Genomic DNA, 23,537 nt, shown 5'->3' with positions numbered 1-23,537 from the left:
CATAAATTTCACCCACGTGATTTTTTTCACGCTCCGATCTATTACAGAATGCCACTTCTGTTGTAGAAGTTAATTGATAATGTGATTTGTTATGTTGCTGGGACATAATTCAGAAAGTTATTTTAGAGCCTTTGATACATGGAATAGCACTCACTTTTAATATTTCTCACATGAGCAGACACAGCGCGGGGTAACAAATGTGATCCTGCGCCGATGAAATATTTCCAGAAGCTTTTATTCTTGTTGTTTGGGTGGGCGCCAACGTCTTTCTAGAAGCGGCCCATATTTCCAGCGCCGTTCTGACTTAAATTTATCCCCTGGTCATCAGTTCGCTTAAAAAAAAGAAAGGAAAACCTGCAACGACTTTGCGTGTGCGTTTGGATAAAGGAAAAAACCAAACGAGAAATGGGGACCCCCCCCCTCATTCTCAAAGACGAGCTTCTCGAACCACGTTGTGCTGAATCACGTTCGCAGCACGGGCAGCACAGTGTGCCCTTCGCACAGCCCCCCCCCACCGGCCCCCGAAGGTGGCAGCCGAGGTGCCGAGCTGGGAAGGGACGTGCGCCGCCCCCTGGAGCGCAGGCTGCTCCCTTCGGGGTGCCTGTGCCTGGACAGAGCTCTCCGATGTTAGGTACAGATTCGTGTCGCTGCCACAATCAAGATGCAGAACTGGTCTGTCGCCCCACAGCTCCCTCGCGCCCCCCCATCCTGTCCCGTCCCCCTCCACAGTTGCCATTTCGAGAACGTTGTAGACTGAGGTTGCGCAGCACGTGGCATGTCGACTCTGGCGTCCTCGCTCAGCACGAGGCCCTGGACCCCGCAGGCCCACGGCAGCTCATCCCGTGCCCAGGGTGAGCCACAGCCCAGCAGCTCACGCCCAGGGCGTCCGGGCTGTGGCTGGTTCTCTGCTGCGACAGAATGAAGCTGCCGTGAACACCCGTGCACGTGGACGTGTGTGACACACTTCCGTCGCCGCAGCATGAACGCCTGGGTGTGCGGGGGGCTCCCCGAGCACCTGGTACCCCAACCGGCTTCGCTGCAGCCTCGCCCGCTTTGGGTGGTGCCGCTGCTCTGTGTCAGCTGTTCTGGTACGTGTGGCAGCGGAAGCTCATCGTCGCCTTAGTGGGTGCTTGCTTTTACTGTTTGGACTGCCGTGCGTCTCGGCCCTGGTCCCCCGGCATCCAGGAGCAGGGAGGCGGTGCCGCTGTGCCGCAGCCAGACGGCACCGTCAACGCACGCAGTCCGGACGATGCGTGACCCCCGCACCCACTCATGGCGCCCGGGAAACCCAGCCCTCACGCCAGCGCTGGGGCCCCGCAGCCCAGATGGCGAGCAGGGGCCACTCGGCCAGGCACCAGGCGCCCTCCGGGCCTTGGACGGCTGCCAGGTGCCGTGTGGCCCCTGCCCCGGGGCTCAGAGGCCAGAGGGGTCTCCAGCTGAGGCAGGCAGGGGACGAGGCTTTGCGTGGGGACGCGACTTCTGTTCAGACAGCTCGCCTGCGCTCGGCGGCCAGTGGGAAAGTGCGAGACGGGACCGGGCGCCTCTTGAGGGGCTGGAGTCCAGTCGTGGGGATGACCTCAGCATGGAGGACCTGGTGGTCAGCCAGGCCGGCCGGACGCAGGAGCCTCCCGAGGACTCCTGGTGCTGTCAACGTGCACGACCCTCCATGTGGAGGGGACGAGGTCCCCGCCCCTGCTCTGCTCGCCAGCTCGTCCTGCCCGCCCTCGCCCACCCTGCCGGCCCGCAGCCCCGGGGCACAGCGGGAGCACAGGCGGAGGTGCTGTGCTCCTCTGCCCACCCCGCCACAGGACACTGCCACCTCCCAGGGTCTGCCCTGGGCTGGGGACGCAGGGCTGGCAAGTCCAGTGCAGCCATTGGGCCAAGGGGCATTTGGAGAGAGTGAGTGTCCCACCCATTGACGTGTGGCCTGGAGTGGGACACACATGTGCCAAGGGCCCAAGGGCCCAGCGAGTGGGGGGGACAGGGCACCAACCTGGGCCTCCAGCTGGGGGCGTGCCCTGCTTCACATCGGCACCTCCCCCACGTCACCCGGCACCTCCCCCACGCCACCCGCAGCACCTCCCCACGTCACCTGCAGCAGAGGCTACCCTGCCCTGCTGCACCTGGGGGCCCCGCCCCCCCTCGTCTGCACACTTCACGTCCCCCGCTGAGGACAAGCCCCTGCTGACCTGCGGTGGCAGGAGAACCCGCCGGAGGGTGCCGGGCTCGGGGCAGGCCCAGGCCCCCCTCAGGGACCGCCTCTGCCAAGGCCCCACGGGCCGCCGGAACCCCCGGAGGCCCGCCCCCCCACTCCGGTGTGAGCCCCGCACGTGGGGCTCAGTGCGGCAGCGGGCGCCCCGCTCCGGGATCCAAGGGGGAGGCTGGCGTCTGAGTTGGGGTGAGCAGATCACAGGAGGCTGCAGCCAGGCTCCCCGCAGTGTCCCCCACAGCACCCCCCAGAAACCACACGCAGCCGTCACTTTATTTAGCTGTTTACTACAGTGGTTAAGTGGAGACAGCCCACGTGGGAACCCACACGCCCCCTCCAGAGACCTGGAGCCTGGTCCCTAGGCTGCGGGGCGGTCCCTGGTGCAGCCCGAACCCCCTGCAGTGCTGTCTCCCATCCAGGAGGCCTCAAGGCAGCCGGGGGGGGCGCAGGCTGGGGGCGAGGGCTGGGGCGGGCTGTGATGCACCCCCCATTTGTCCCGTGTGATGGAGCCTGAGGCAGGGGGCACCCGGGCAGAAGGGGCACAGCTGGGGGAGGGGTGTGGGGGGCCGGGAGGGGTCCCGGGGCATCACTCGATGATCTGGTGTGGCAGCCCGTACAGCACCAGGTTGAGACTCGTGAGGAGCCACTCGGGGCCGTGCGGCTGTGACCGGAGTGTCAGCTCGTCCTTGGAGGTCCCTGGAGACTCGTCTGAGAGGGAGAGAGAGGAGCTCATGATGCCCGAGGCCCCCGGGGCAGGCGCCCAGGGCAGTGGGGACGGAGGCAGGGTCTCCGCACTCCGCTGGTGGGGAGTGGACGCTGCTGCTCGTCCTTCACAGGCGGGGCCACCGAGGCCGGAGGGGTGACCACGCAGGACCAGGCCTGCCTGACTCCAAGGCCAGCTCTCCCTCCACATGCCCCAGCACCGACTGTGGCAGGAATCTGGAAGCTTCTACCAGCTCAGGACCCTTCCTGCCACCAGCCAGCTGCCACCACTGACTGCAGGGGGGGCCACAGCACAAGCGGTCTCGTCCCTTCCTTTGGGACGGGTGTTGGTGCCACGTGGCAGCAGCGCCCCCCGCCCCCCCGCCTGCCCTCTGCTCAGCAGAGCCACAGCTCCAGCTTCCGTCACCTGTGTCCTGGGACCCGGGAGCCTCAGCCACCTGCTGACGCCCGTCCACTCCCTCGCACGCACTCATTCACCTCCGTCCATCATCCACACTCATCCGTCCACACACTCATCCATTCGCTCACTCGCTCGCTCAAACGCGTTTGTTGTTGGGAGCTGCATCCTGCACACAGTGGGCCACGTGATTTCTAAATTTCAAGCTCCTTTTGTGTTGCAAATCCTTACGGTTTCGTGATTTTAATCTCTCTGGGATAAACCTCAGCTATGGGGGACCACCCTTGAGCACCCCGGCAAAGTCACCACCGAGTGCTGCGTCTAAGTTTCCACGCCAGTCTCCGTGTGTGGGGCTGTCACCGTGGCTGTCACCGGACGTGGACATCAGGGTGCACCCTGGGAGGAACAGCGCTGGTCCCCGCCCCCACACCGCACACCTGGGCTTCTGGGACGTGTGTGACTTGAACGGTTTTAAAGACAAACGTGCAGACCGCTAACGGGCGTGTGTTCCCTGACCGGGCCTCACTGCCCGCCCGAGGGTCTGGGTCAGCAGGTGGCCTGGGCACAGGTGGGGCCTCGGACCCGGCAGGGCTACGGGACCATGGGGCCAGGCGGCCGCAGCGCGGGGGGCAGGGTCCAGATACCGTGGCTGACCATTTCCTCGGCCTGCATCTTCTGAAGGAGACGGACTGCTCTCCCGGTCGGCTTGCCAGCTGCCAGCAGATCTGGGGAGAAGCCTCCGCTCAGAGGGGCGTGAGCGCGGCGGGCTCCCGCGGAGGCCTGCAGGGCCTGGGGCAGCCTGGGGCAGCCTGGGGCAGCACGCTCACTCACTTTCCCACAGGACGCGGGCCCGCAGCGCGTTGTCCTGCAGGACTGTCGGCCACTGGTTTGCCAGGATGCTCTTGACGCCCACCAGACTCAGAAGGATGGCGGTCTCGATGGGGTCCTCCAAGGATAGCTGGACTGCACTGCAGGGGACCGAGCTCCCGTGGGCCGGAGCCCTCCCCCCACCCCCGCCCAGGGGGGAGCCTCTGCACTGGCAGCTCCTGAACCCCTTGACAGAATCGAGAATTCGCACCCTACCCCCCAAAATGCGAATCCGCTGAACAAGAAGAGGCGTTTCCGACGCGCCCAGGTCCGTCGGCACTGCCTCCGAGTGCGGGCCGAGCCAGGTGGGGACGCGCCCACCCTCCCCGCGGCTGGCGCCCTGCCCCCGTCCCGGAGGCCACGGGGCTCAGCGGGTCTGGGCAGAGAACGGAGGCCCACGCCCCCCGCGCCATGTACCTCTTGCCGCTGGAGGCCGCCATCTGCCGCTGCAGGCTGCCGTGGGACCGGGCCCGGTCCAGCAGCACCATCACCTGGCACTCTGCAGGACACGGAGAGGCCATGCCCGCTGGCGTCCGCCCGAGGCTCAAGCCCGGCGTCCACACGGCACACGGGGGTGTCGTTCGCTCCAGGAGCCCCGTGCCCTTCACAGCCCCCCGGTGAGAGGGGGCCCCGTCATTCCCTGTCCAGCGAGGCCACACTGACGAGGCGAGGTGTCTGGCCTGCCCGGGTGGTCTCAGGCACACGGGGACGATTTGGGCCCCTTGGTCCCGCGTGCCCACTGCGACAGGTACCGCGGGTGTGGGCGCCCAGCGAGCCCCACGAAGGCAGAGGCCAGCGCCCCACTGCCCACAGGGGCCAGGATAGGCTTCAGAGTCCCCGGGGGCCGTGCAAGGGCGGGCAGGGTGGGGAGCTGCGGGCCCCGGGGTGCTCCTGCGGGCACCATGAGCACGCACATCCCGTGGGGCTCCGCAGCCATCCCATCTGAGGGGGCTTCGAACTGCAGCTTCAGAGAGGCGTCCTCCTCCCTTTGGAGAAAGGAATCTGCCCAGCCGATGTGCTCCCGGGGTGGAAAGGGGGTCAGGTGCCAGGGGACAAGGGTGCCCTGACGTGGGACAAACATCCACGTGCTTGTTGTGCTGCCATCCATGGTGACACACACCTCCAGGGAGAGGGACGTTTCAGGGGTCCCTGCCAGCCGCCCGCACGGGCGTCCTGGACACGGGGCAGACGGCGGGGGGAGAAACCACCCAGAGCCTCTGCGTTTAGACCAACATGTCCTGGGAAGGTCCAGCCAGCCTTCCTGGACTCTGCGGGCCCAGGCCTGGGGGTCCCCGACCCTTGACCTGGCACTGGGGCACACAAGCAGGGCGGGAGGGGCTGACACGAGGACCCCGGCCCTTTGCCAAATGCCGGCGAAGGACCAGCTCTCTCCCCGCCGTCCGCGCCAGCTCGTGCGCCTGTGCGTCCCGGCGGAGTAAAGCAGGGGGATCAGGCACCCGGCTCACCTGCCAAGTTGGCAGCAGCCAGACTCTCTACCGACACGTGGGACAGGAAGCTCTCCATCCCGTAGAAGAAGAAGCCTTCGCAGCTGCCCAGGAGCTGCTCCCACTCGGCCTGGCTGTGTGGCGGGAGTGACACGTCAGGGGGCGGCCAGCCGGGGACGGGCAGACGCCCGAGACCGGTGCAGCCAGGCCAATCCGTCCTGGGCCCGGGCCCCGCAGGCTGGCAGGACATGTTGTCAGGGCAAAGACGCCCTGCACACTCCACGCGTTCCTTTGCTGAGACAGCACCCCGTCCACCCCGGGCCCACGGGCCTCTCCCCAGAGTTGATACCCAGTTTCCCGGGGTGCTGGGCCAAGCGTCTCCTGATAATGGCCTCATATGGCCGGCAGGAACCTTGTCTCACGGGGCTGCGGCTCTGCAAAGCGCTAGAAGGACATGTCCCTGACTGCCAAGCACGACCAGGTCCCCAAGGGCACCCACGGGTGATGTCCCTGGCAGGCCCCACCTCCTGGCTGTGGGACCCGGGAGCCCGGCTCCTCATCTGTAACGTGGGGACAGGGACAAGGACGCCCTCGTCCAAGCACCATTAAGGCCAAGGAGCCCAGCGTGTGACAAGGAGCCTCCAGGAGCCTCCGTGGGCCCTGGGCTGACAGGGCAGACGGAGCCAGGGCAGGAGGGAGCCTGAGGGACAAACGGGGGCCGAGGCGGAGGCGGAGGCGGGACAGCGGTGACCCCCGTGTGGAGCGCACGGTGGTGGGGACCAGGCCGAACCTTGGGAGGTGCTTGCTCCCCAGGCGCCCTGCCCAGCGTGCCGTGAACGAGTCTTTGAACTTGTCCAGGATGCCCTGAGTCACGGAGACGGGAGTCAGCGTGTCTGCAACGACGAGTGACCAGTGAACGGTGATGCCGCAGGGGCCGTCAGACACGTGACTGCGTGGGGCAGGGCCGTGGACTCGGAGACACGGGCACAGCCCCCCACGCACCCCGAGGACGGCGTCCCAAAGCCAGCCCCGGTGGGGTGTGGGCCCCCAGGACCGGGACCGGGTCGGGGCTCAGGGCCCGGGCGCCCGCACCTGCGGCCTGTGCCTCCTCATACGGGTCCACGACGACTGAGCCTGGTTAAGGAGAACGGGTCCCACTGGCCCGCGTCCCGGTGGCCGCCGCCCGCAAAGGATACACCTGAAGTTGTCCGAGTCGACCGCGATGCAGTCGGGGCAGGCAGCCCGGGGTCCGCTGCCCTGCACGACAGGTGGCGGTCTGGGGACGTCCGTGTCCCGGTGGGGGGCCAGCCTCTCCCGCCTGCGCCCGGCACCCCCCAGCCTACCTTGCGGCCCCTCTTGCCCGGGCCCCTCCTCCTGGGATCTCGGCCTCTGCTCTCCTTCGTGACCCCTTCTGCTGAGGACGAGGAAGCAGGTGATGCTGTGGGGCCTGGGGGGACCGGGGACCCCACGGGGGGGTGCCCCACACTGCAAGTGCCACTCAACTGTTCACTTTGAAACGGGGAATTTTACGTGAGGTGACTTTCTCCTCTGACGAGACAAGCAGTGAGGACGGTCGACGCCCGAGAAAGGGTCGGTGACCAGAGGCTGTCAGGGCACCCGCTGACCGTCCCCCACCAGGGCCGGCCCTGCTGGCCCCCGGCCTCCGCCGCCACGGCACAGCACGCAGGGCTCTGCGCCCCGCGGCGGGCTGGGGGACGGTGACGCTTCGCCCCGCGCCGGCGCTGAGGGGCTCCCCAGGCCCCGAGTCGCGTCTCCACCGACCTGCTTTCGCCTCCGTCTTCCCGCTGCCCCCCGCCCCGCGCCCCCCGCCCCCCGCTTCCTCTGGGGGCTGCAGAGTCCCCGCTCTAACGTCCGAAGTCGGGCCCTCGCCCTCGCGCTGCCCGCCCGTCCGCTCTTCTAAAGCCGCAAGAGCCGCCCCCCCCTGCTGTGGCGCCGCCCCGGCTCTGCGGCTCCGCGCCCCGTCTTCCGAGGCCGCGGGATGTTCAGAAGTGTGTTTTCAACTTCCAAACGTGTGGAGATGCAAAAGGTCCACCTCGGGGGGCGGGTTCCAATCTGATCACGCTCGGCCTCGGCCATTTCTGCCCCCGTCCGCGTCCCATGCGCCATCGCGCCGAGCGCACAGCATGTCGTCCACGTCCCCACCCTCGGTCCGTCCGGCACGCGGGTCGCGGAGGGACCGCCGGCCACGGGCGGCCTTCCGCTGCGCACGCCCCTCGTTCTGGCACCGTCTGCTCTGCCTGACGGGTCAAACCAGCGCTGCCGTGTGACGGCCCCGACCCCCTCGCGCTGTGGCTGTGGAGTCAGTGACACAGGGACCCTTCTGCTCACTCTGCCTGACGGCGCTCTGTCCCTCTGCTTTAGGACGAGCCACGTCGTCGTCTCGGTGACCCCTGTGGAGAGCATCTGATGGGCGTCGTCTCCTCTGCCGCCCAGGGGCAGGTGAGGCCCATTCACCTTTCCGACCGGTGACCCAGTGGCCGCCCCGAAGCCCTGCACAGGGCCTGAGGCACCTGCTCCTCTGTTTCCCTCACGGGTCTGGAGCCCGCACTCCAGGTCGCGTCCTCGGGGTCCTGCCTTAAAGGTTCCGGGCGCTGAGGACACCCCGCTGCGGACTTGGCACGGAGGCCACCTGCCCAAGCGGCCGCACGCCGAGAGGCTTCCGGAAGGTGTTCTCTGCACCCTTCGCTTGTCCTTCTCGTGAAGTGAGCTGCTTTCGGAACTGTATCTCGGGTCTTGCGCTTTGTCCGCACAGGTGGTCCCCACCTTTCAAACGGGACGCCCTCCCCCGGCAGAGGACGCGATTGCGCTGAGCCCTACGTCCCGCTGTCTGCTTCCGGCTCGTCCCAGCTCTGCTCGCCCCACGTTCCCGCCGTGGCCGCGTCTGCTCGACCGACGTGCACCGTGCGATGCCGCCGCCCGCGCCGGCCTACGTGCCGCAGCGTCCGGGGTCCGTGAGGGTCCGCACCGGAGCTCCCCGCCGCCCCCGGGCACTGTCCCCCGCCCCTGTCTGTCCCCGGCGCCCCCCACACCTCCTTGTGGATGAGTGGAGAGCAGGCACCATAGCAGCAGGCCCCGGACTATGGTCTTCAATCACCACTGACTGTCCGTTCCCAGTCACACCTGCGTTGAGCCCACAGCGCGCCACCAACTGTAAGCGTCTTTACCGGTGACGACGAGAGTGTAGCGTCACCGCGCCCCGTCCCGCGTTCGTGTGCACACGAGCATCTCCCCTTCCCCTCCTGCCCGAGGATGGTCTTCGGCCCCCTCGGGCGCGGCCGGCCCCCCGGCTCCTCCGTGTCACAGTCTTTACGTCACCACAGTGCCTGACTGACCGCTTTTCTCTGATGAAGTTGCTGACCGCTGCTTACTCGCACCGTTTCTGCCAGGGAGTCTGTGGTGGTGCCTGTTCATTCTTTGTCTTTTGCTGCTTTTAAAACACCCTGTCGCTCGTGGACCGGCCGGCTCCAGTCCACCCGACGGAGGCCCTGGGACAGCCTCCTGCCTCCTGCTTGGGCTTCGTGGGGCCTCTTGGGTCTATGGCATCACCCTTTTCATCCAGCTGGGGGAGACACTGGCCATCGCTACTTCAGATGTCCCCCCCGCCCCAGACTGTCCCTTAGGAGCTGTTTCAGCGGCTGGGCAGCCAATTCATCCGTCGCCTCCTGGGGGGTCACGGTTCGCCACTCCTGTGTGCGCCTGGTCGCTTCTGATCCCGAGTCCGACATTCTGAATCCCACCTTGCCCGGTGCCGGCTCTTTTCATTTTGACGCGTCATCTGGAGCTTTGTTCTCAGCGTGTGGTTAAGGGACCTAGAAAGCGTGTGGCCCTCTGCGGCTGGTTCCTGGGTTCCATTAGGTGGGACACGGGCCGGTCTCTTCAGAGCAGAGGCAATGTCCTCCAGTCACTGTGCCCGAGCCCGGTGAGTTACAGGACTCTGCCCGGTGGACTCGGCCACCCGCAGGCCTGGATGAGCGCCGGGGACTGTCCCTCAGCTGCTTGCAGTGGCCCTGTCCCCAGGCCTGGGCAGTGTGTTTGCAGCCGGCACTGACTGGCTCTCAGCTGAGGACTGCAGGGCCCCGTGCGGCTCTGCCTCCCGGGGCCTTGATCCCCGAGCCCCCGGCACCAGCTCCTCAGCCCTGGAGACCGCGAGGCCACCTGCCACCACTCGGGGGTGTGGACGGCGCCCCTGCCTGGTCTCCAAGGTCTGAAAACCGTGTTCCACGCTGTCTCGTCGGGGTTTCCTTGTTTTGTTGGAGAGGCACATTCGGTCCTTGTCGCTTCGTCCTGGACGGAAGCCGAGCCCCGTTTAATCTGACGTTTACTGAGGTGCAGTGGGTCCGTGTGGGTGTGCAGTGCACAGGACACCCGCCCGCCAGCCGCCTGCATCCCCGGCCCCTCCCTCGCCGCTGCTCACCACCGACGACGTGACCACCTGACCGATGGTGTGGCCGCTGCTCACTGCCCGCCTCCTGCTTCCAAACACAAGCACGTGAGGCCTAGAGCAGCCCCGACTGGGCCCTGGGCCCGCAACGGCCGTCAGGAGCAGCTTTTGATACTTGTCCCAGTGCAACGGCCCAGCATCCGGTCCCGAGGCCGGGCCGGGGCGCCAGCCGCGGGCTCACCTGTCTCTCTGTGGAGGCGGCTGCACAGCATCTGAAGCGAGAACTCCCGTGACACGGAGGATGTCGTCTCGCCACGGAACACGGCCAGGCCTTCCAGGGGCAGCTCCAGGAGGTGTCTGTCCACGACCAGCACCACGTCTGTAGCCTCGGGCTCGGCTGTGGGCGGGACACCGCTCAGAGGGGCCTCCGGGCTCGGAGGACCTGCCCTGGCTCGGGCAGCCGGCTCCTGAAGCAGATCCTGGGGTGCCCTAAAAGGACGAGCGGGCGCCCCAACCCCACCCCGAGGAAACCGGACAGGGTTGCGGCCGGGCCGCCCTGCCAGGACCCTGCAGAGAAACACGAGCACGGAGCCCCGGGGGCTGTCACCCGCCCGCCTGCTGGAACCTGCAACTTCCGCCAGGCCCAGCCCTCGAGTGCGGGCCACCCACCTCCACTCACCGAGGAGGAGCGAGCACGCTGCACCCCGCGGCCTCCCCGACCCGACCCCCCGAGTCTCCGAGTCAGAAAGGGCCTCAGTGCTCAAGCCACGCCCCTCGGCAGGACCGTCAGCTCCGGCTGACCTGCGGCGGGCAGGCCTCGGCCGTCCGCTGCTGTGTCTGCACCTTGTGTGCGGCAGCTCAGGACGCACAAGTCCCAGCACCCGTGACAAAGTAACCGCCCGCTTCCCTCTGCTCAACGGGTCTTTGTGAGAGAAAAGCGGGCGAGCAGCTTATATATCAGGCACCAGAGACCACGCTCTCAGGGCCGCGGGGCACGCCTCCCGCGTGGGCTCGGACGCCGGTGTTCCAGACGCTTCCAAGTTCCTCGACTGAGGCAGGGCATCTGTCCCAGAAGGACGGACGACCCTGGAGCCGCAGGTCACCCGGGCGCGGGGCTGTCCTCCCTGCGTCTGGCTAACACGGGCGCGTGCCATCCTCCACTCCAAAAACAGCGGGCCACTGACCAGCCACTGGACCTTCCACTGTGCCCTCACGTCACCTGGGACGTGCGTGTTCAGGCTGGTGACGCCTGACGTGACCCATAAGATCACACATCATCCCTGCCACCCACACGCACAGGTGGGGCCACCGGGTCTGCCAGGAGAGGTGGCGCGGGGGCTGCATCCAGCCCCCCACCCAGGGCGTTGGTCAGCAGCTGAGCGCAGAGCCTCCTGGGGCCTCCCGCCCACCTGTGGTCTGGGTACCCGGGGCGCCCTCGGGGGAGGCCCTGGCCGGGAGCCCGTTCCCAGCCCGCCTCGGTGCACCCCGCCAAGTGGCTCCAAACCCTGGGGCTTCCTGAGCCGCACAAGGGCCTGGTGGCCTCCGTGCGGCCGCCACTCACCCTGGGCCAGGGATGGCTTCCGCTCCTTGTCTCTGCCCTTTGCTTTGCCCACGTCGGCGAGCACCACGGGACTCTGCGTCCTGCGAGTCGGAGGCACAGAGACCGTGAAGGGGCCGCCTCGGCCGCGTCCACGCACAGTGGGTGCCATGGGGTGGCCGCCAGGGGCGGCCGCACACAGGCGCAAGCGGGCGGCACGTCTAGAGAGTGCCACCTGCTGACGCCCGCCACCCCCCAGGTGCAGACAGAGGGGCCCAAGGCCTCCAACCGCTCTCTGCCACACGGGCCTGGAGGGGACGTGAGGGGTGCGACGTGAGAAAGCAGGACCGGGACCTCGTCCCAGTGGCCGACAGGCCGGTCAGGCGTCTGGGGGGCTCTGTGCCCCCCGCTGTAGCACGGGGAGAGGCGGCACACTGGGCCCTCGGGGTCGCGGTGGCAGGGCGAGCTGCCACGCGTGGGCGGTGCCGGAGGGGAGCCGCCTCTGCGCCCGCCAGTCACTCAGCGTTCGCTGCAGGGGCGGCACCTGGCCTCCGGGCAGCTGAGCAGGGCGGACAGCGGCCGCAGGTAGGTCTCCAGGTCCTGCAGGACGTCGCCGAGTGTCTGTGCGGACGGTCTTTCCCTCTCGAAGCGTGTGCCTGCCGACCCCTGTCCCAACCCAAACGCCGTGGTCAGAGCTTGTCTGGCGGCTCAGAGAGGCCCCCGGTCAGAGCAGAGGGGGCGCAACCCCGCAGGGCTGGACACGACCTGGCAGCCGGGGCCAGCTCGGCAGCACAGGCGGCTTCTCCCGCCTGCTCCTCTGAGAGCCCCCGGCACCCCCAGCCCACGTCTGCGTCAGGCCCAAATCAGGGATCCAAAGAAAACTTGGCCCCGCCCAGCAGGGAGGCTGACCGGGTGTCCCACAGGCCTGGGTCCCGATGGCCAGTGCCCCTCACCCACTGGGGGCGGTCCCCGCCCAGCCCCCCCCACGCCTTACAGTAGCTGGGCTGGGGTCCCAGTGCCCGACAGCTGGGCTTGGGGCCTGGGGCCTCACCAGGCCTGAGCTCAAAGCCACGTCCTCACTGTACACCTCGGCCTGCATCTGCTCCCGGCACTGCTGGGCGCCGGCTAACAGGGAGGAAAAGGCAGCTGGGCTCACGGCCACCCGCGCCACCCTGCAGGAGCCTGCGGAGACAGACCACGCGTGCTGCACACGGGCCAGCACCCTGCCCTCCCCACGTGAGCACTGGGACTTTACGAGTGAGCAAACTGGCAAAGAGCTGCTGACGGGGGCCCTGCCTGCCCAGGGCCGCGTGCCGGGGAGTCTAGCCCGGACCCCACAGACAACCCCTGGAGCCTGGCCTGCGCCACCGGACAGGGGACGGGCCAGACAGTGGCCTGCACGGGGGCCACGGGGATGGCTGGCCCGTCCTCAGGGACCCAGGCGGCTGCCCCGAGGCCCTGCTCCTGGCCACGGACAGGGCTCACGGCCACTCAGAACCACGTTCAGAAGGGGTGCTCGTGCTCAGGGTGCATGGAGGTGGCCCAAGCAGGTGTCCCCACCACTGCCAGAGCCGCCCTGAGTGTCAAACAAAGTGCAGGTGGAATTAAGGGCCTGAGGACTGAGGGAGAAAGCGGGGTGCGCGCTGGAGACGACATGCCGGGGGGAGAAGGCAGTCGGTCCCTCCCCAGGTCACGGTTCCTGGGGCAGCAGCGTGAAGGCACGACCGTGGCTGGGCTGCAGGTGTCCCTGACTCTGAGCTGCACGGGGCCAGGGGCACCATTCCCGCATCGACTCCCCGCCCGGGAGAGCTGCTGATGGGGAGCGGGGAGTGGGGCGGAGGGCTCGGGCCGTGGTTGCCGGGACGGGGGGCCCAGCCCCAGGATGGTGCTCGTGGAGCACCTGCCCCGCAGAACGCACCCCCCACTTGCAGCACCCTGCCTTTGGCCGCGGCGATGGGCCTGGGTCTCTCGTAGGCGGCGCCGTACAGGTGGGTCCTGTGGGCGGGATGCAGTACGAGGTCACAGTCTGGCTCCGGGGGCCACTGCCCCCCACCGACGCCTCCCCGAGGCAGGACAGCTGCAGCCGGCCCGTCTGGCCAGTCGTCCGTGGCAAACTGCCCTCGGTCTCTGCTGGGCACTGGACAGGCCACCTCCCCTCCAGCAAGGAAGACGGCTCTGCCCCGTGTGCGTGGTGGCCTGCAGGAGGCGCACAGGCCAGCCCGGGGGGTGGGGGGGGTACTGCGCCAGCCCCTGTTGACACAGCGTGCTCTCCCGGCCTGAGGGCGGCCGCCCCATGCTGTGGGGTGGGGACAGGCGTGGAATCGAGTGAGAAGGCCTCACCTGTCTGGCGAGTGATGCAGGAAGAGGATCCGGCAGCTGGGAGGGACCTCGCCCAGGAGGTTAAAGTGTTGCTCTGTGACCTGGAGGTTTTGCCAAGCCTGCGTGACAAACGGGACGATGGACGCACGCGGGGTGCAGGAGCGGGCCGCTGGCTGAGTCCCCCGCTTGGGGAGATGCCCAGGCCGAGGGTCTGTGCAGGGTGGTGGGCGGGGTCTGGGCGCCTCGGCCCAGGCTGGGGGGAGGGTTCCCCGCAGGACTCGCGGCCACCACAAGGGGGCAGCAGACGCACGGGCTTCGCCCGACCAGCCCCTGTCAGAACCCTGACTTGCGTGACCCAAAGTGCACGTGCGCCCGGAACCGAAACAGCAGAAGGCCGTCCTTGTGCACAGCACACACCCCCACGCGGGCCCGGCGCACACCCGCGCCCTCCCGAGCCTGCAACCTCGTGGCGCTGTGGGCAGCCGCGCTCCCTCCCCTTCCCCAGGCCGGGCCACCAGGGCCCCAGCGCCTGCTCCCTCTGCACAGCAGCCCCCCAGTGAGCTGGCGGCTCAGAAGCAAACGCCGAGCAGCGTCCGCTGCCAGGGCCAGCGGGGAGACTTGACACCGCCTGGCCGAGCAGAGGACAGAGGGGCACCGTCGTCCTTCCCGACTGCCCCGGACGGGGTCACAGCTGCACTGGGGGCTCATCTGACCCCATCTGTCTCCCTCAGAGGTCCTCTGGGGACGCCCCCAAGCCTTCCGCCCCCGCGTCTGCACCACACAGAGGCTCAGGCCGGGCCTCCCCCGAGTTCTGGGACACAAACACTCCTGGGAGGCGCAGCCCCTCCCGCCCACCACCGCTCGGACGGACGGAGGGTCCCCCCTGCTCCGCTTGCCGGCTCGGTGCCCACTTGGGCGAGAAACCGTCCTCAGGCCAGACTCGATCTCGCCACGGTCCTGAGGCCCCCAGTTCTCCCTGCCACGTGCTACCCTTCCAGACAAGAGGCGGGTCAGTTGGCTCAAGATCTCGGATCGTTAAGCGAGGCTGTGGTCGCCCCCCGCCCCGTCCTTCCCACGCCCCGCGCCCTGCCCAGCACGTTCCGGCCGACGCTCCGGCCTTCGCGGTCGTCCATCTCAAGGGTCTTTCCTTGCCCGTCTTCTCTGCGTACGCTCGACAGCTTCGCCTTCACGCGGCCTGGCCCGGACACATTCCCCGGGCTCCGGGACAGGCCCCGCCCACCCGGACACCCGCTGCTCTGTCGCTACCTCCCGGCGTGCTGATTACCGACTTCTCTGCGGTCCCAACCAGCACGTCTGACAAACGCCTCAGTCCATCACTTGGGCAGAAAGGGACACTGGGCGTCTCCTCCGAGGTCCAACTTGGCCAGGCCCGTCCCACAGCTCGGCTTTCTTCTCTCTCAGGGCCAGGGAGCTGTCACCGCACAGCGCAAAGGATTCACTGCCTCTTCGGCCCCGCCACACAGCAGGCGGGGTCACAGAGCCTCTCAGCCAAGGCAGACACGCGCACTGCATCCGGGACGCGTGGCCTCGCAGCCGAACCCTCTGCAAAGCCCCTCGGGGTCCAGAGCATGAGCCTTCAGATCGGGAAAGTCCTCCGACGATGTGTCCCGACTCAGGAAGGCTGTGACTTCAGCCCCCGCATCCGTCCACACGCAGGTGAAATATAGCACAGCCCAGAGCTTCGGGCCAAAAGCCAACCGACCTCAAGGCTGTTGCCTATTTCCCCAGGCCCTGGATACTGCGGCCCAGGGCTGGCCCATCTCCGAGCTGTAGCTGCCGCCGCCCTTGTAATGGACACCAGAAAGAGCATCCGTGGCCAGATGCTCCCGGCCTGCACTCTGCACCCAGCTTTACAGCCTCAGTGACGAGGCCCACATTTCCTCCCCGGCAGCCCTTCCTCCTGAGCAGACCCCTGTGCTTGGTCCGCTCCCCCATCGACCCAGCTACGCCTCTTCCGGACCCCCACAATCTGCCACCTTCACACACTCCTGCCCCGAAATCCTAGATCTACTGCTGTCTGCACTGACCCTTCAGATGCTCCCCCCGCCCAGACCACGCCTGGTTCACGGATGGACGGCGCCCTATCATCCACGGCCCGGGAGAGGCAGGACACCACTGTCAGCACCACCCGGGTTACTGGGCGTTCCCCGCTCATGGTGGTGCTCGGGCGCCTGCAGGGTGAAGCGCCCCCCCGGAAGGCAGGGCTGAAGGACGCACAGCACCCTCACAGCGCCCAGGCCCTGGCGTTACCCTGTGAGCCCTCCGTCCCCACGGCCACCAAGGAGCTGGCAGTGGACTCTCGAAGAGGCCAGCAAGGGGCAGAGCCAGGACTGGGAGGGACCAGGCCTCAGCCTCTCCGGCTGTAACAGCGCAGCGCGCCTGCCAAGTGTCCCCGCCTCGGTCACCTTGGAAATGGCAACCAGCCTCTGCTCCGCGCTGGCAAACAGGCTGGTGGAGGTCTGCGTCTGCTGGCGCAGCCTGTGCTCCAGCTGCAGCAGGGCGGCCAGCTGCGAGCTGCCGGTGTTGGCGGTGGCCGTGAGCAAGACGCCCCGCATCATCTCCGAGGCAGAGCAGCTCTGAAACAGACCACAGGGGCGCGAGGGCCGCAGCTGTCCAGGGCACGCACCCACGGGGAGTGGAGGGGCAGGGCTGCCCAGCTCCCCTGGCACGAGCCCCTTGGGGGGAACCCGCTTCTCTCCCGGACCCCACAGTCACCGCTGTGCCCCAGCATCCACCCGCGGGACGCAGGCAGAACATGTGGACGCTCCTTCGCTCCAAGCCTGCGGAGCACGAGGCTCATGGGCCCAAAGGACGTCGGTCAGGGGCCGGGGCTCAGGGGACAGTCAGGGTGGTGGGTGGCCCCCGCCTTCCGCCCCGTGGCCCCCCTTAGGCGAGCACCGCTCTCCATGCAGCCGGCAGGGCCTCCAGCGGGGGCGCAGTGCTGCACCTGAGCCAGTGCCAGGAACTGGCAGGTGGCCGCGGCGTCCAGGGCGCCCACGCACTCCACCATCTTGGGCTGGCCACATCCAGGGAGGCCGTGGCCCAGCCACCTGCAGGGACGCCGGGATGCCTGGCGCCCAGGCACTGCTGGGATCAGGCCAGCTCCCCCGGCGAGACTTGCCTGCCCAGGAGGGCGGGGAGCTGGGGCTAGGGGGGCGGGGGCCGCGGGCCAGGCCGGGGCGGGGGGCGCGGGGCCGGGTGGCGGGGGCCGCAGGGCGGGGGGCGCGGGGCCGGGGCTGCCGTACCTTCAGGTCGGAGCCTCTCCTGTTGTCCCCCCCAGGGGCTGCCCCGTGGGCCGGCAGGCCACCGAGACGCTGCTCGCTGTCGCCGTCATCCCGGGCTACCTCCACATTGAGGCTGCTGGGCTCGGTCCCCCCCTAGGGCACAGGAGCCACAGGTCAGCCGCACGCGTCAGCGCACCTGTCAGGCCGGTCAATGCCCAGCCACATGCGGGGTCCCCCACACGCTGTGCTCACTCCCCTCAGCCCTGAAAACCACGCTCCCTGGGCATTGGCACCGAGCGGCACCGTGTGGCCAGGACCGAGTGAAGCCGGTGCCCATCTGCCCGGGGCTGGGGACAAGTGCACCAGCTGACCCCTGTGGGACCTGTGCCGCTTGGCGGGGTGCTCAGGGGTGCCAAGGGAGCCGGCCTGGGTGCAGCAGGCCCAGGACTGAGGGGGAGCGCAGGGTGCGTGGGTCGCGGTGGAGGCGGGCAGGAGGAGGGGTCTGGTGGGCGCACTTCTTGCCGCGTGGGACTTCATGCGCGTGTTCCTGACAGCCCCCCCAGGGGGTCGCTGTCAGTGCATCTTGCAGACAGGGGCCCGGCTCGGACAGGAGGGGTGCTGAGACAGTGTCTCTGCGCCACCTCCCTCTTGGAGCCACCTGTGCAGGCAGAACGAGGGGCCAAACTCCATAGATTTATCCAAATGGGTGTCTAGTCCTAGGTCTTGGGGACCCGGGACAGAGAGCCCACTGGGAACCAGCCCCACCTCGCATGGTGGTGTGGGGCCATCTGCTTGGGGTAGGGGTCTTCCAGGTGGAGCGAGGGCCATCTGCATGATGAGAGTGGTGACATGCAGGGGCAGTGGCTGTCACCAGCTCCTTCTGAGGGGCAGGGCGCTCCCACGGGACACCCAGGTCCCCCAGGCAGCCCTGTCGGGCATGCAGAAGGGTGGGGCTGTGTGTGCCACACGGCTGCGGGATGGGGGCCTCGGCCCGGCTTCCCTGGACTGCATGTGGGGGGGCTGGGCAGGGGGGGTGCATCAGGGTTTTAGCACCTGGGCTCAGGCACACCCCAGACTCCTGGGGTGGGGGAGCCAGCAGGAGCCGAGACCTGCTGGACTGCACGTCGGGGGCTGGGACCCGGCGGGCTTGGTGTCCTCCCTCATGCCATCCCACCCTGTCCACTCCGCAGTGGGCGGCTCTCCCCGGGGCCCGACCTCGGAGACCCCGTCTCTCCCCACCCCCGGGCGCCCGCCGCACCACCCTCCTGAGCAGCGGCCCGGAGGCCTACTGTCCACCCTCATTCTCATGTGAGGTGAGCGCTGAATGCTGTCGGGAGGCACACACGGTCTGTCACGCACTGAGGCAGGGAGCACGTACCGAGAGGCTGTCCTCCCAGTGGAAGGTGGGGCGCATGGGGTCTGTGTGCACGGCCAGCAGGTGCAGGGCCTTCCCGGCCAGGCCCAGGAGCCGGGCGCGCAGCTGCACGCAGTGTGCACACAGCGGCTGCAGGCCTCCCAGCTGCGCCAGCACGGTGTGGGCCAGCGTCCGCTGCAGCATGGACCACTTCTTCGGGGACACAAACCGCCTTCCGGTCACCCGCCTCCACCCCAGAAAACGCAGTGGGCCACCCCGCCACCCGCTAACGCCCCCGGGGCCTCCGCTAACATTCCCGGGACCCGCCCCCACCGCCCCCCAGGGGCGACATCCACACGGGCTGAGGACCCCCGTGTGTGCGGGGCAGGGCCTCCAGGGCCGAGGTGCCGGGAGGGTCACTCGCATTTGCTTATATAACCTTGACTTGGGGCTCAAGGACATACACGTGAGTTTGTATCAAACCCAATTTTAGGACTATCTTTGATCCACATACGGTTAAGTCAAATTAATTTGGTTCATAACGTATGAAATCTGAGAAATGTCTATAATACCAGAGTACGTTTCCCTCAAAACAAATATTTTGCAAATTAATTTTTTAAAGAAAATAATTCACCTGATGAACTTTTTCACGTGGCAATTATGTCATTGTGTCAATAACTAGTCAGAGCAGACTCGCGTGCTTGGGAAACAGCCCCGACATGACTGGTTTCGTGGGGCCTTTCCGGCAAGGGTGGAGGTCACCGGCCGCAGGGGCCGTGAACTCGGAGCTGGAGAACCCGGCCCTTGACCCTCAGGGTACGTGGGCCGCGCGGATGGGACGAGGGGTCTGCGGGTCGGGGCGTTACCAGGCTGACAGAGCTGTGGTCGCTGGGGCTCTGCAGGTGGCGGGCCAGCAGCTTTTCCAAGGAGCCCATCCGGAGCTGCCGCTCCCGCGTCTCCTGCCAGGACAGCTGCAGCATGCCCAGGACCACGTCCATCAGGCTGAGTTTGAGATGCGCCAGCTTCCTCATCAGGGGCAAGTTCACGTTCTGTAACTGACATGTTGGGGCGAGTCGCCGTGGACGGCCTCTGGCCGCATGTCCCTGCGTCCGCCCTCCTGGGCCACCAGGCCCGCCTTCCGGCGCTACAGCCTGCACCCTCTAGGGGGCGCCATAAACGGGGTCATCCCGCGGAACGAGGTCCACCCACACCGCCACGTGCGCCGTGCTCCCCGGCGCCCCAGCTGTGTCGCTCGTCACTCAGCTTGGGGCGTCAAGGCCCCCGACGTCCGCGCCAGGCTGCGGACCGCGCTCCCCCTCCTCCTACTTCCGAGGAGAGGCGTGGGGGGGGGAGGTGGCCTGTCACACTCCCCCAGAGCCACCCGGAGCGGCTCACGCCCACCTGCTGGGGGCGCAGGCCCCGTCCCTCCCCGCGCCCAGCCGGAGTCAGGGCTCCACGGGCCGTCTCCCCTTATGCTGGCAATTTGCATTTCCTGATCCACTGAAGAAGTCTGTCAAAGTCTGTCGTCTTCCCACACAATTATTTACCATCCGCCTCCCTTCTTCCCATTTTTTATTGGATTGCTTTCTTACTACAAGCTGTTTGTACGTTCTGTCATGCTAATGATTTGCAAACATTTTCTCCCAGGCTGCGACTCGTCTTTCCGGTCCCTTAGTAGCGTCTTTTGAAGAGCAGCGTGTGATGGGTCGATTGATTCTTCACGGGCTGTGCTTCTGACGTCTGTGCGAACCTGAGGCTGCGAAGACGCGGCCCCGTCTGCCCCAGGAGTCCCGGCGCTGGCTCTCACGGCGCGGCCCACGGCCTGCCGAGGCGCTTCTCGCCGCGCTGGGGACGTGACCTGCACTCCACTTCCTGGGCGCCCCGCGGCCCCAGCACCGTCACGTCAAACACCTGCCTCTCCTCACCGAATGGCCTTTGTGCCTTCGTCTACGTCGATTTCTGTATGTCTATTTCGGGATTCTTGACTAAGTTTCAGTAATCTAACTTTACACTAAAATCTTGAGTCCTGCAGCTTTGTAATGAGTCGAGAACCAGGTAGCGTGGGGCCCCCGACTTTGCTTTTCTTTGTTGTGTGTCCTGCAGTCCCATATGAATTTCAAAATGATTTTGTCAAGTTCTACGTAAAAAGCCTGCATTATCTTGGTAAGGATTGCAGGTGGTTCAGGGGAAAAATGACATCTTAATAACATCCAGTCTTCTGACCCACGAACTTGATCTATTTTCCCATTTAGCTCTTCTTTAATGTTTTGTAGCAACATTTTATAGTTCTCAGGGTATAGGCTTTCACTTTTTCTGGTCAAACGTCATTTTTATGCCATCATAAACGGTATTGTTAAAAATTTTCTAATATGTGATGGATCATTCCTAGCATGTGGAAATATGAAGTTAACATCCGTGCACGGCTGTCACACGCCGCGACCTAGCTAAACACGCCTGTCGCCGCTCGGAGCTTCGCTGCTACTTTTCGTGGGCTGCACGGAGGCTTCTGTACAATCACGTTGCCTGTGAGCAAAGCCAGCTGCACGTCTTTCCAGACGAGATGCTCTTTGCCTCTTCCGTCTGCCTCGCTGACCTGGCGGGCACGGTCCTGCGTGAGGCGTAGGCGCGCGCCCCGTCGTAGCCCTGAGGAAGCGGCTCCGACTCTGGCGCCTAGTGTGACGTCAGCTCGGGCTCGTTTCCCACGTGCCCTTTGCGAGGTTCAGGAAGTTCCCTGCTGCGAAGTCTGCTGAGAGGCCCCTCCCTTTACACTCAGGCCCAGGTGCCGGGTTTTATAGAGCGCTCTTCCGCGGCTGCTGAGATGACCACGTGGGTTTTCTGCATTTATTTCTAAGCATGGCGAGCCAGACCGACTGGCTTTTGAATGTTAAACCACCCCTGGGCAACTCCGACTGGCACTGGTGTATGAGCCTCTTACACACGATTGGATTTCATTCGCTAAAATTCTGTCTGGGACGTCGGCATCTACGTTCACGCAGAATCATGGCTGAGTCTTCGTTTTGGTATCAGAGGGATACTAGCCTCACAGAGTCGGAATGTATTCCCTCCTTTTAGATTTTCTAGAAGCGTTTGTGCAGAACCGAGATTTTTTTTCTTCCTTAAATGAAAAAGTTCGCAGGAAAGCCGCCCGGGCCTGGCCTTGTCTTCTCCTGAGTCCTCCTGCAGAGGGGGGCTGCCCGGGCCACCTGCTTCCTGTGCAACGAGCTTTGGCAGGTCAGGTCTTCAAGGACTTTGTCCCATGTCCCCTAGGCTGTCAAATGAATCAGCGCAAAGCCATGCCGCAGACACACCCCCGTCATCCGCACGGCGCGGCACCCATGGGGGCGGCACGTCCCCCCGTCCCCGCCCGGTCTGGACAGAAGGGGGCCGCTTATCTCTCTTCTCGAAGAACCGGCTTTTGGTTTCGTTGGTTTTTCTCTTTTATTTTCATTCCCTATTTTACCGGTTCCCACTCCGATCTTCGATTTCCTCGTCCTAGTTATTCTGGGTCCAGTTCGCCCGCCCTCTGCTTTCTCGAGGCAGTGGCCGAGGCCGGTGACCGAGTCATCTTTCTCATACAGGTGCTGACCGTGCCGCACCTTCCCCCGAGCATCGCATCAATATCTGTTTGTTCTCTTCCTTCAGTTCAAAAACGCTTCCCCTTTGACTCCGTCTCAACCCGTTATTTTGACATACGCTTACTTTCCAAATAGTTGGGCATTTTTCCCACAGCTTTTGTTTTTTAAAAAAAGGTGAGATAAAATTGATATAACATAAAATTAACCACGTTAAAGGGTACAACCCAGTGGCACTTTGTGCATTCACGACCTTGTGCGAGCATCACCTCCATCCGCCTCCACAAGGAACCCTGAGCCCACGTGACGACCACACCCCACAGCACCCCATGCTCCCCCCATCTGCTCCCTGCCTCGTGGATGCCCCCCCATACCTGCCCTCCTGCCGCGTTCGTCCCGTCCCGTTCCGGCATTGGGCTTAAATTTTGCATGCTTACCGCTTTCGCCCCTTCACACTGATTGAGCCTCGTTTTGTGTTTTGGTCCAGAATAAGGTGCGCACAGGAAAGGTTCCACTTGCTGTTGGGGTGGTGTGGGGGGGACGTTTCATCGTCTGTCAGGTCAACTTGTTGACAGCGTTCGAGCCTTCCGGTCCTTTGCCGGTTTTCCGTCTGCTGGTCCCTGACGTCTGAGCGCGTCTCTGGTGGAGCGGCTTCCCCGCGGGCAGCAGAGTCGGGTCTCGCGCTGTCACACGGTCCGACAGGCTCCGTCCCTTAACCGGGTGGTCGGGCCGTTCCAGTTTAGTGCGATTAACAGGGTCAGGTTTCAGGTCGTCACCCGGCCGTGGGGTCTCCTTTGTGTCACGTGTGCCTCGCCCTGTGCTCCTCCGTCCTTTTACCTCCTTCCTGGCACCGGCGGGTCCAGCTCGGCCGTTGCTCCGGGGTTTCGGACGTCACGCCGCTGCACGCGGAGCGTAAGGGTCCTTCCCGCTGCCGCCGCCACGCGTCTCGTGCTTACACGTGTTGGAAACCCGACGACACAGCGTTCTGATTTTCGTTTCAATCACCAATTTCCTTTCAAAGAGGCTTAAATCGCAAGCGAAGCCTCGGCGGTCGCCCGTGCTGACGAGCGTCCTACGCTCTCGTCGCCGGCCCCGTGCCGCGGCGGGCTGGGCCGGGCCCGTGCGGAGCTGAGGCCGCCCGCGGCTTCGGCGGGCGCTCTGCCGGGGCCTCGCGGACACGGCCTCGTTACCATCTCCCTCCCGTCGCTCCGGACCCCTGTTCTGCGTTTAGGGTCTCCTTCGAGCCGCAGTTCCGAAGCACCCATTATGCCGCGTCCTGGTACATTCCGCGTCACGGTTCTCGGGCTTGGGGTTCACTGGGCTTCCTGGGTCTGTCGGTGGAGAGCCGTTTCCATCACATTTGGAAGAATCTCCGCCGTTACGTCTCCGGACGCCTGTGCCCGCCCCGGCTGCCCGTCCTGGCCGCAGTCACAGCTGCTCATGCACGTGCCACGGCTCGGCGCACGG

General features: G+C 66.0%; 1 protein-coding gene across 1 annotated transcript in view; it reads right to left on the bottom strand.

The window, feature by feature from the left end:
• Positions 1-2,756: 2,756 nt before the first annotated feature.
• CFAP46 (cilia and flagella associated protein 46) overlaps positions 2,757-23,537 on the bottom strand; it is a 69,205-nt gene continuing 48,424 nt past the window's right edge. Inside the window, exons 40-59 of the mRNA XM_039835921.1 lie at positions 19,365-19,553; positions 18,523-18,711; positions 17,166-17,297; positions 16,868-17,041; positions 16,326-16,496; positions 13,921-14,018; positions 13,499-13,575; positions 12,632-12,762; positions 12,125-12,246; positions 11,331-11,684; positions 10,285-10,712; positions 6,985-7,055; positions 6,838-6,898; positions 6,734-6,769; positions 6,432-6,534; positions 5,663-5,775; positions 4,614-4,695; positions 4,161-4,297; positions 3,974-4,054; positions 2,757-2,917 (exon numbers count right to left, since the gene is read on the bottom strand). Of these exons, the coding sequence (XP_039691855.1) occupies positions 2,796-2,917; positions 3,974-4,054; positions 4,161-4,297; positions 4,614-4,695; positions 5,663-5,775; positions 6,432-6,534; positions 6,734-6,769; positions 6,838-6,898; positions 6,985-7,055; positions 10,285-10,712; positions 11,331-11,684; positions 12,125-12,246; positions 12,632-12,762; positions 13,499-13,575; positions 13,921-14,018; positions 16,326-16,496; positions 16,868-17,041; positions 17,166-17,297; positions 18,523-18,711; positions 19,365-19,553 (2,871 nt within the window). The 3' untranslated portion in view covers positions 2,757-2,795. The remainder of the gene's footprint in view (positions 2,918-3,973; positions 4,055-4,160; positions 4,298-4,613; positions 4,696-5,662; positions 5,776-6,431; positions 6,535-6,733; positions 6,770-6,837; positions 6,899-6,984; positions 7,056-10,284; positions 10,713-11,330; positions 11,685-12,124; positions 12,247-12,631; positions 12,763-13,498; positions 13,576-13,920; positions 14,019-16,325; positions 16,497-16,867; positions 17,042-17,165; positions 17,298-18,522; positions 18,712-19,364; positions 19,554-23,537) is intronic.

Source organism: Pteropus medius, unplaced genomic scaffold (assembly GCF_902729225.1).
Source record: "Pteropus medius unplaced genomic scaffold, Ma_sr-lr_union100, whole genome shotgun sequence".
Classification (NCBI taxonomy): domain Eukaryota; kingdom Metazoa; phylum Chordata; class Mammalia; order Chiroptera; family Pteropodidae; genus Pteropus; species Pteropus medius.
Note: the sequence above shows the minus strand (reverse complement) of the source record. Positions and strands in the feature narration are given on the sequence as shown.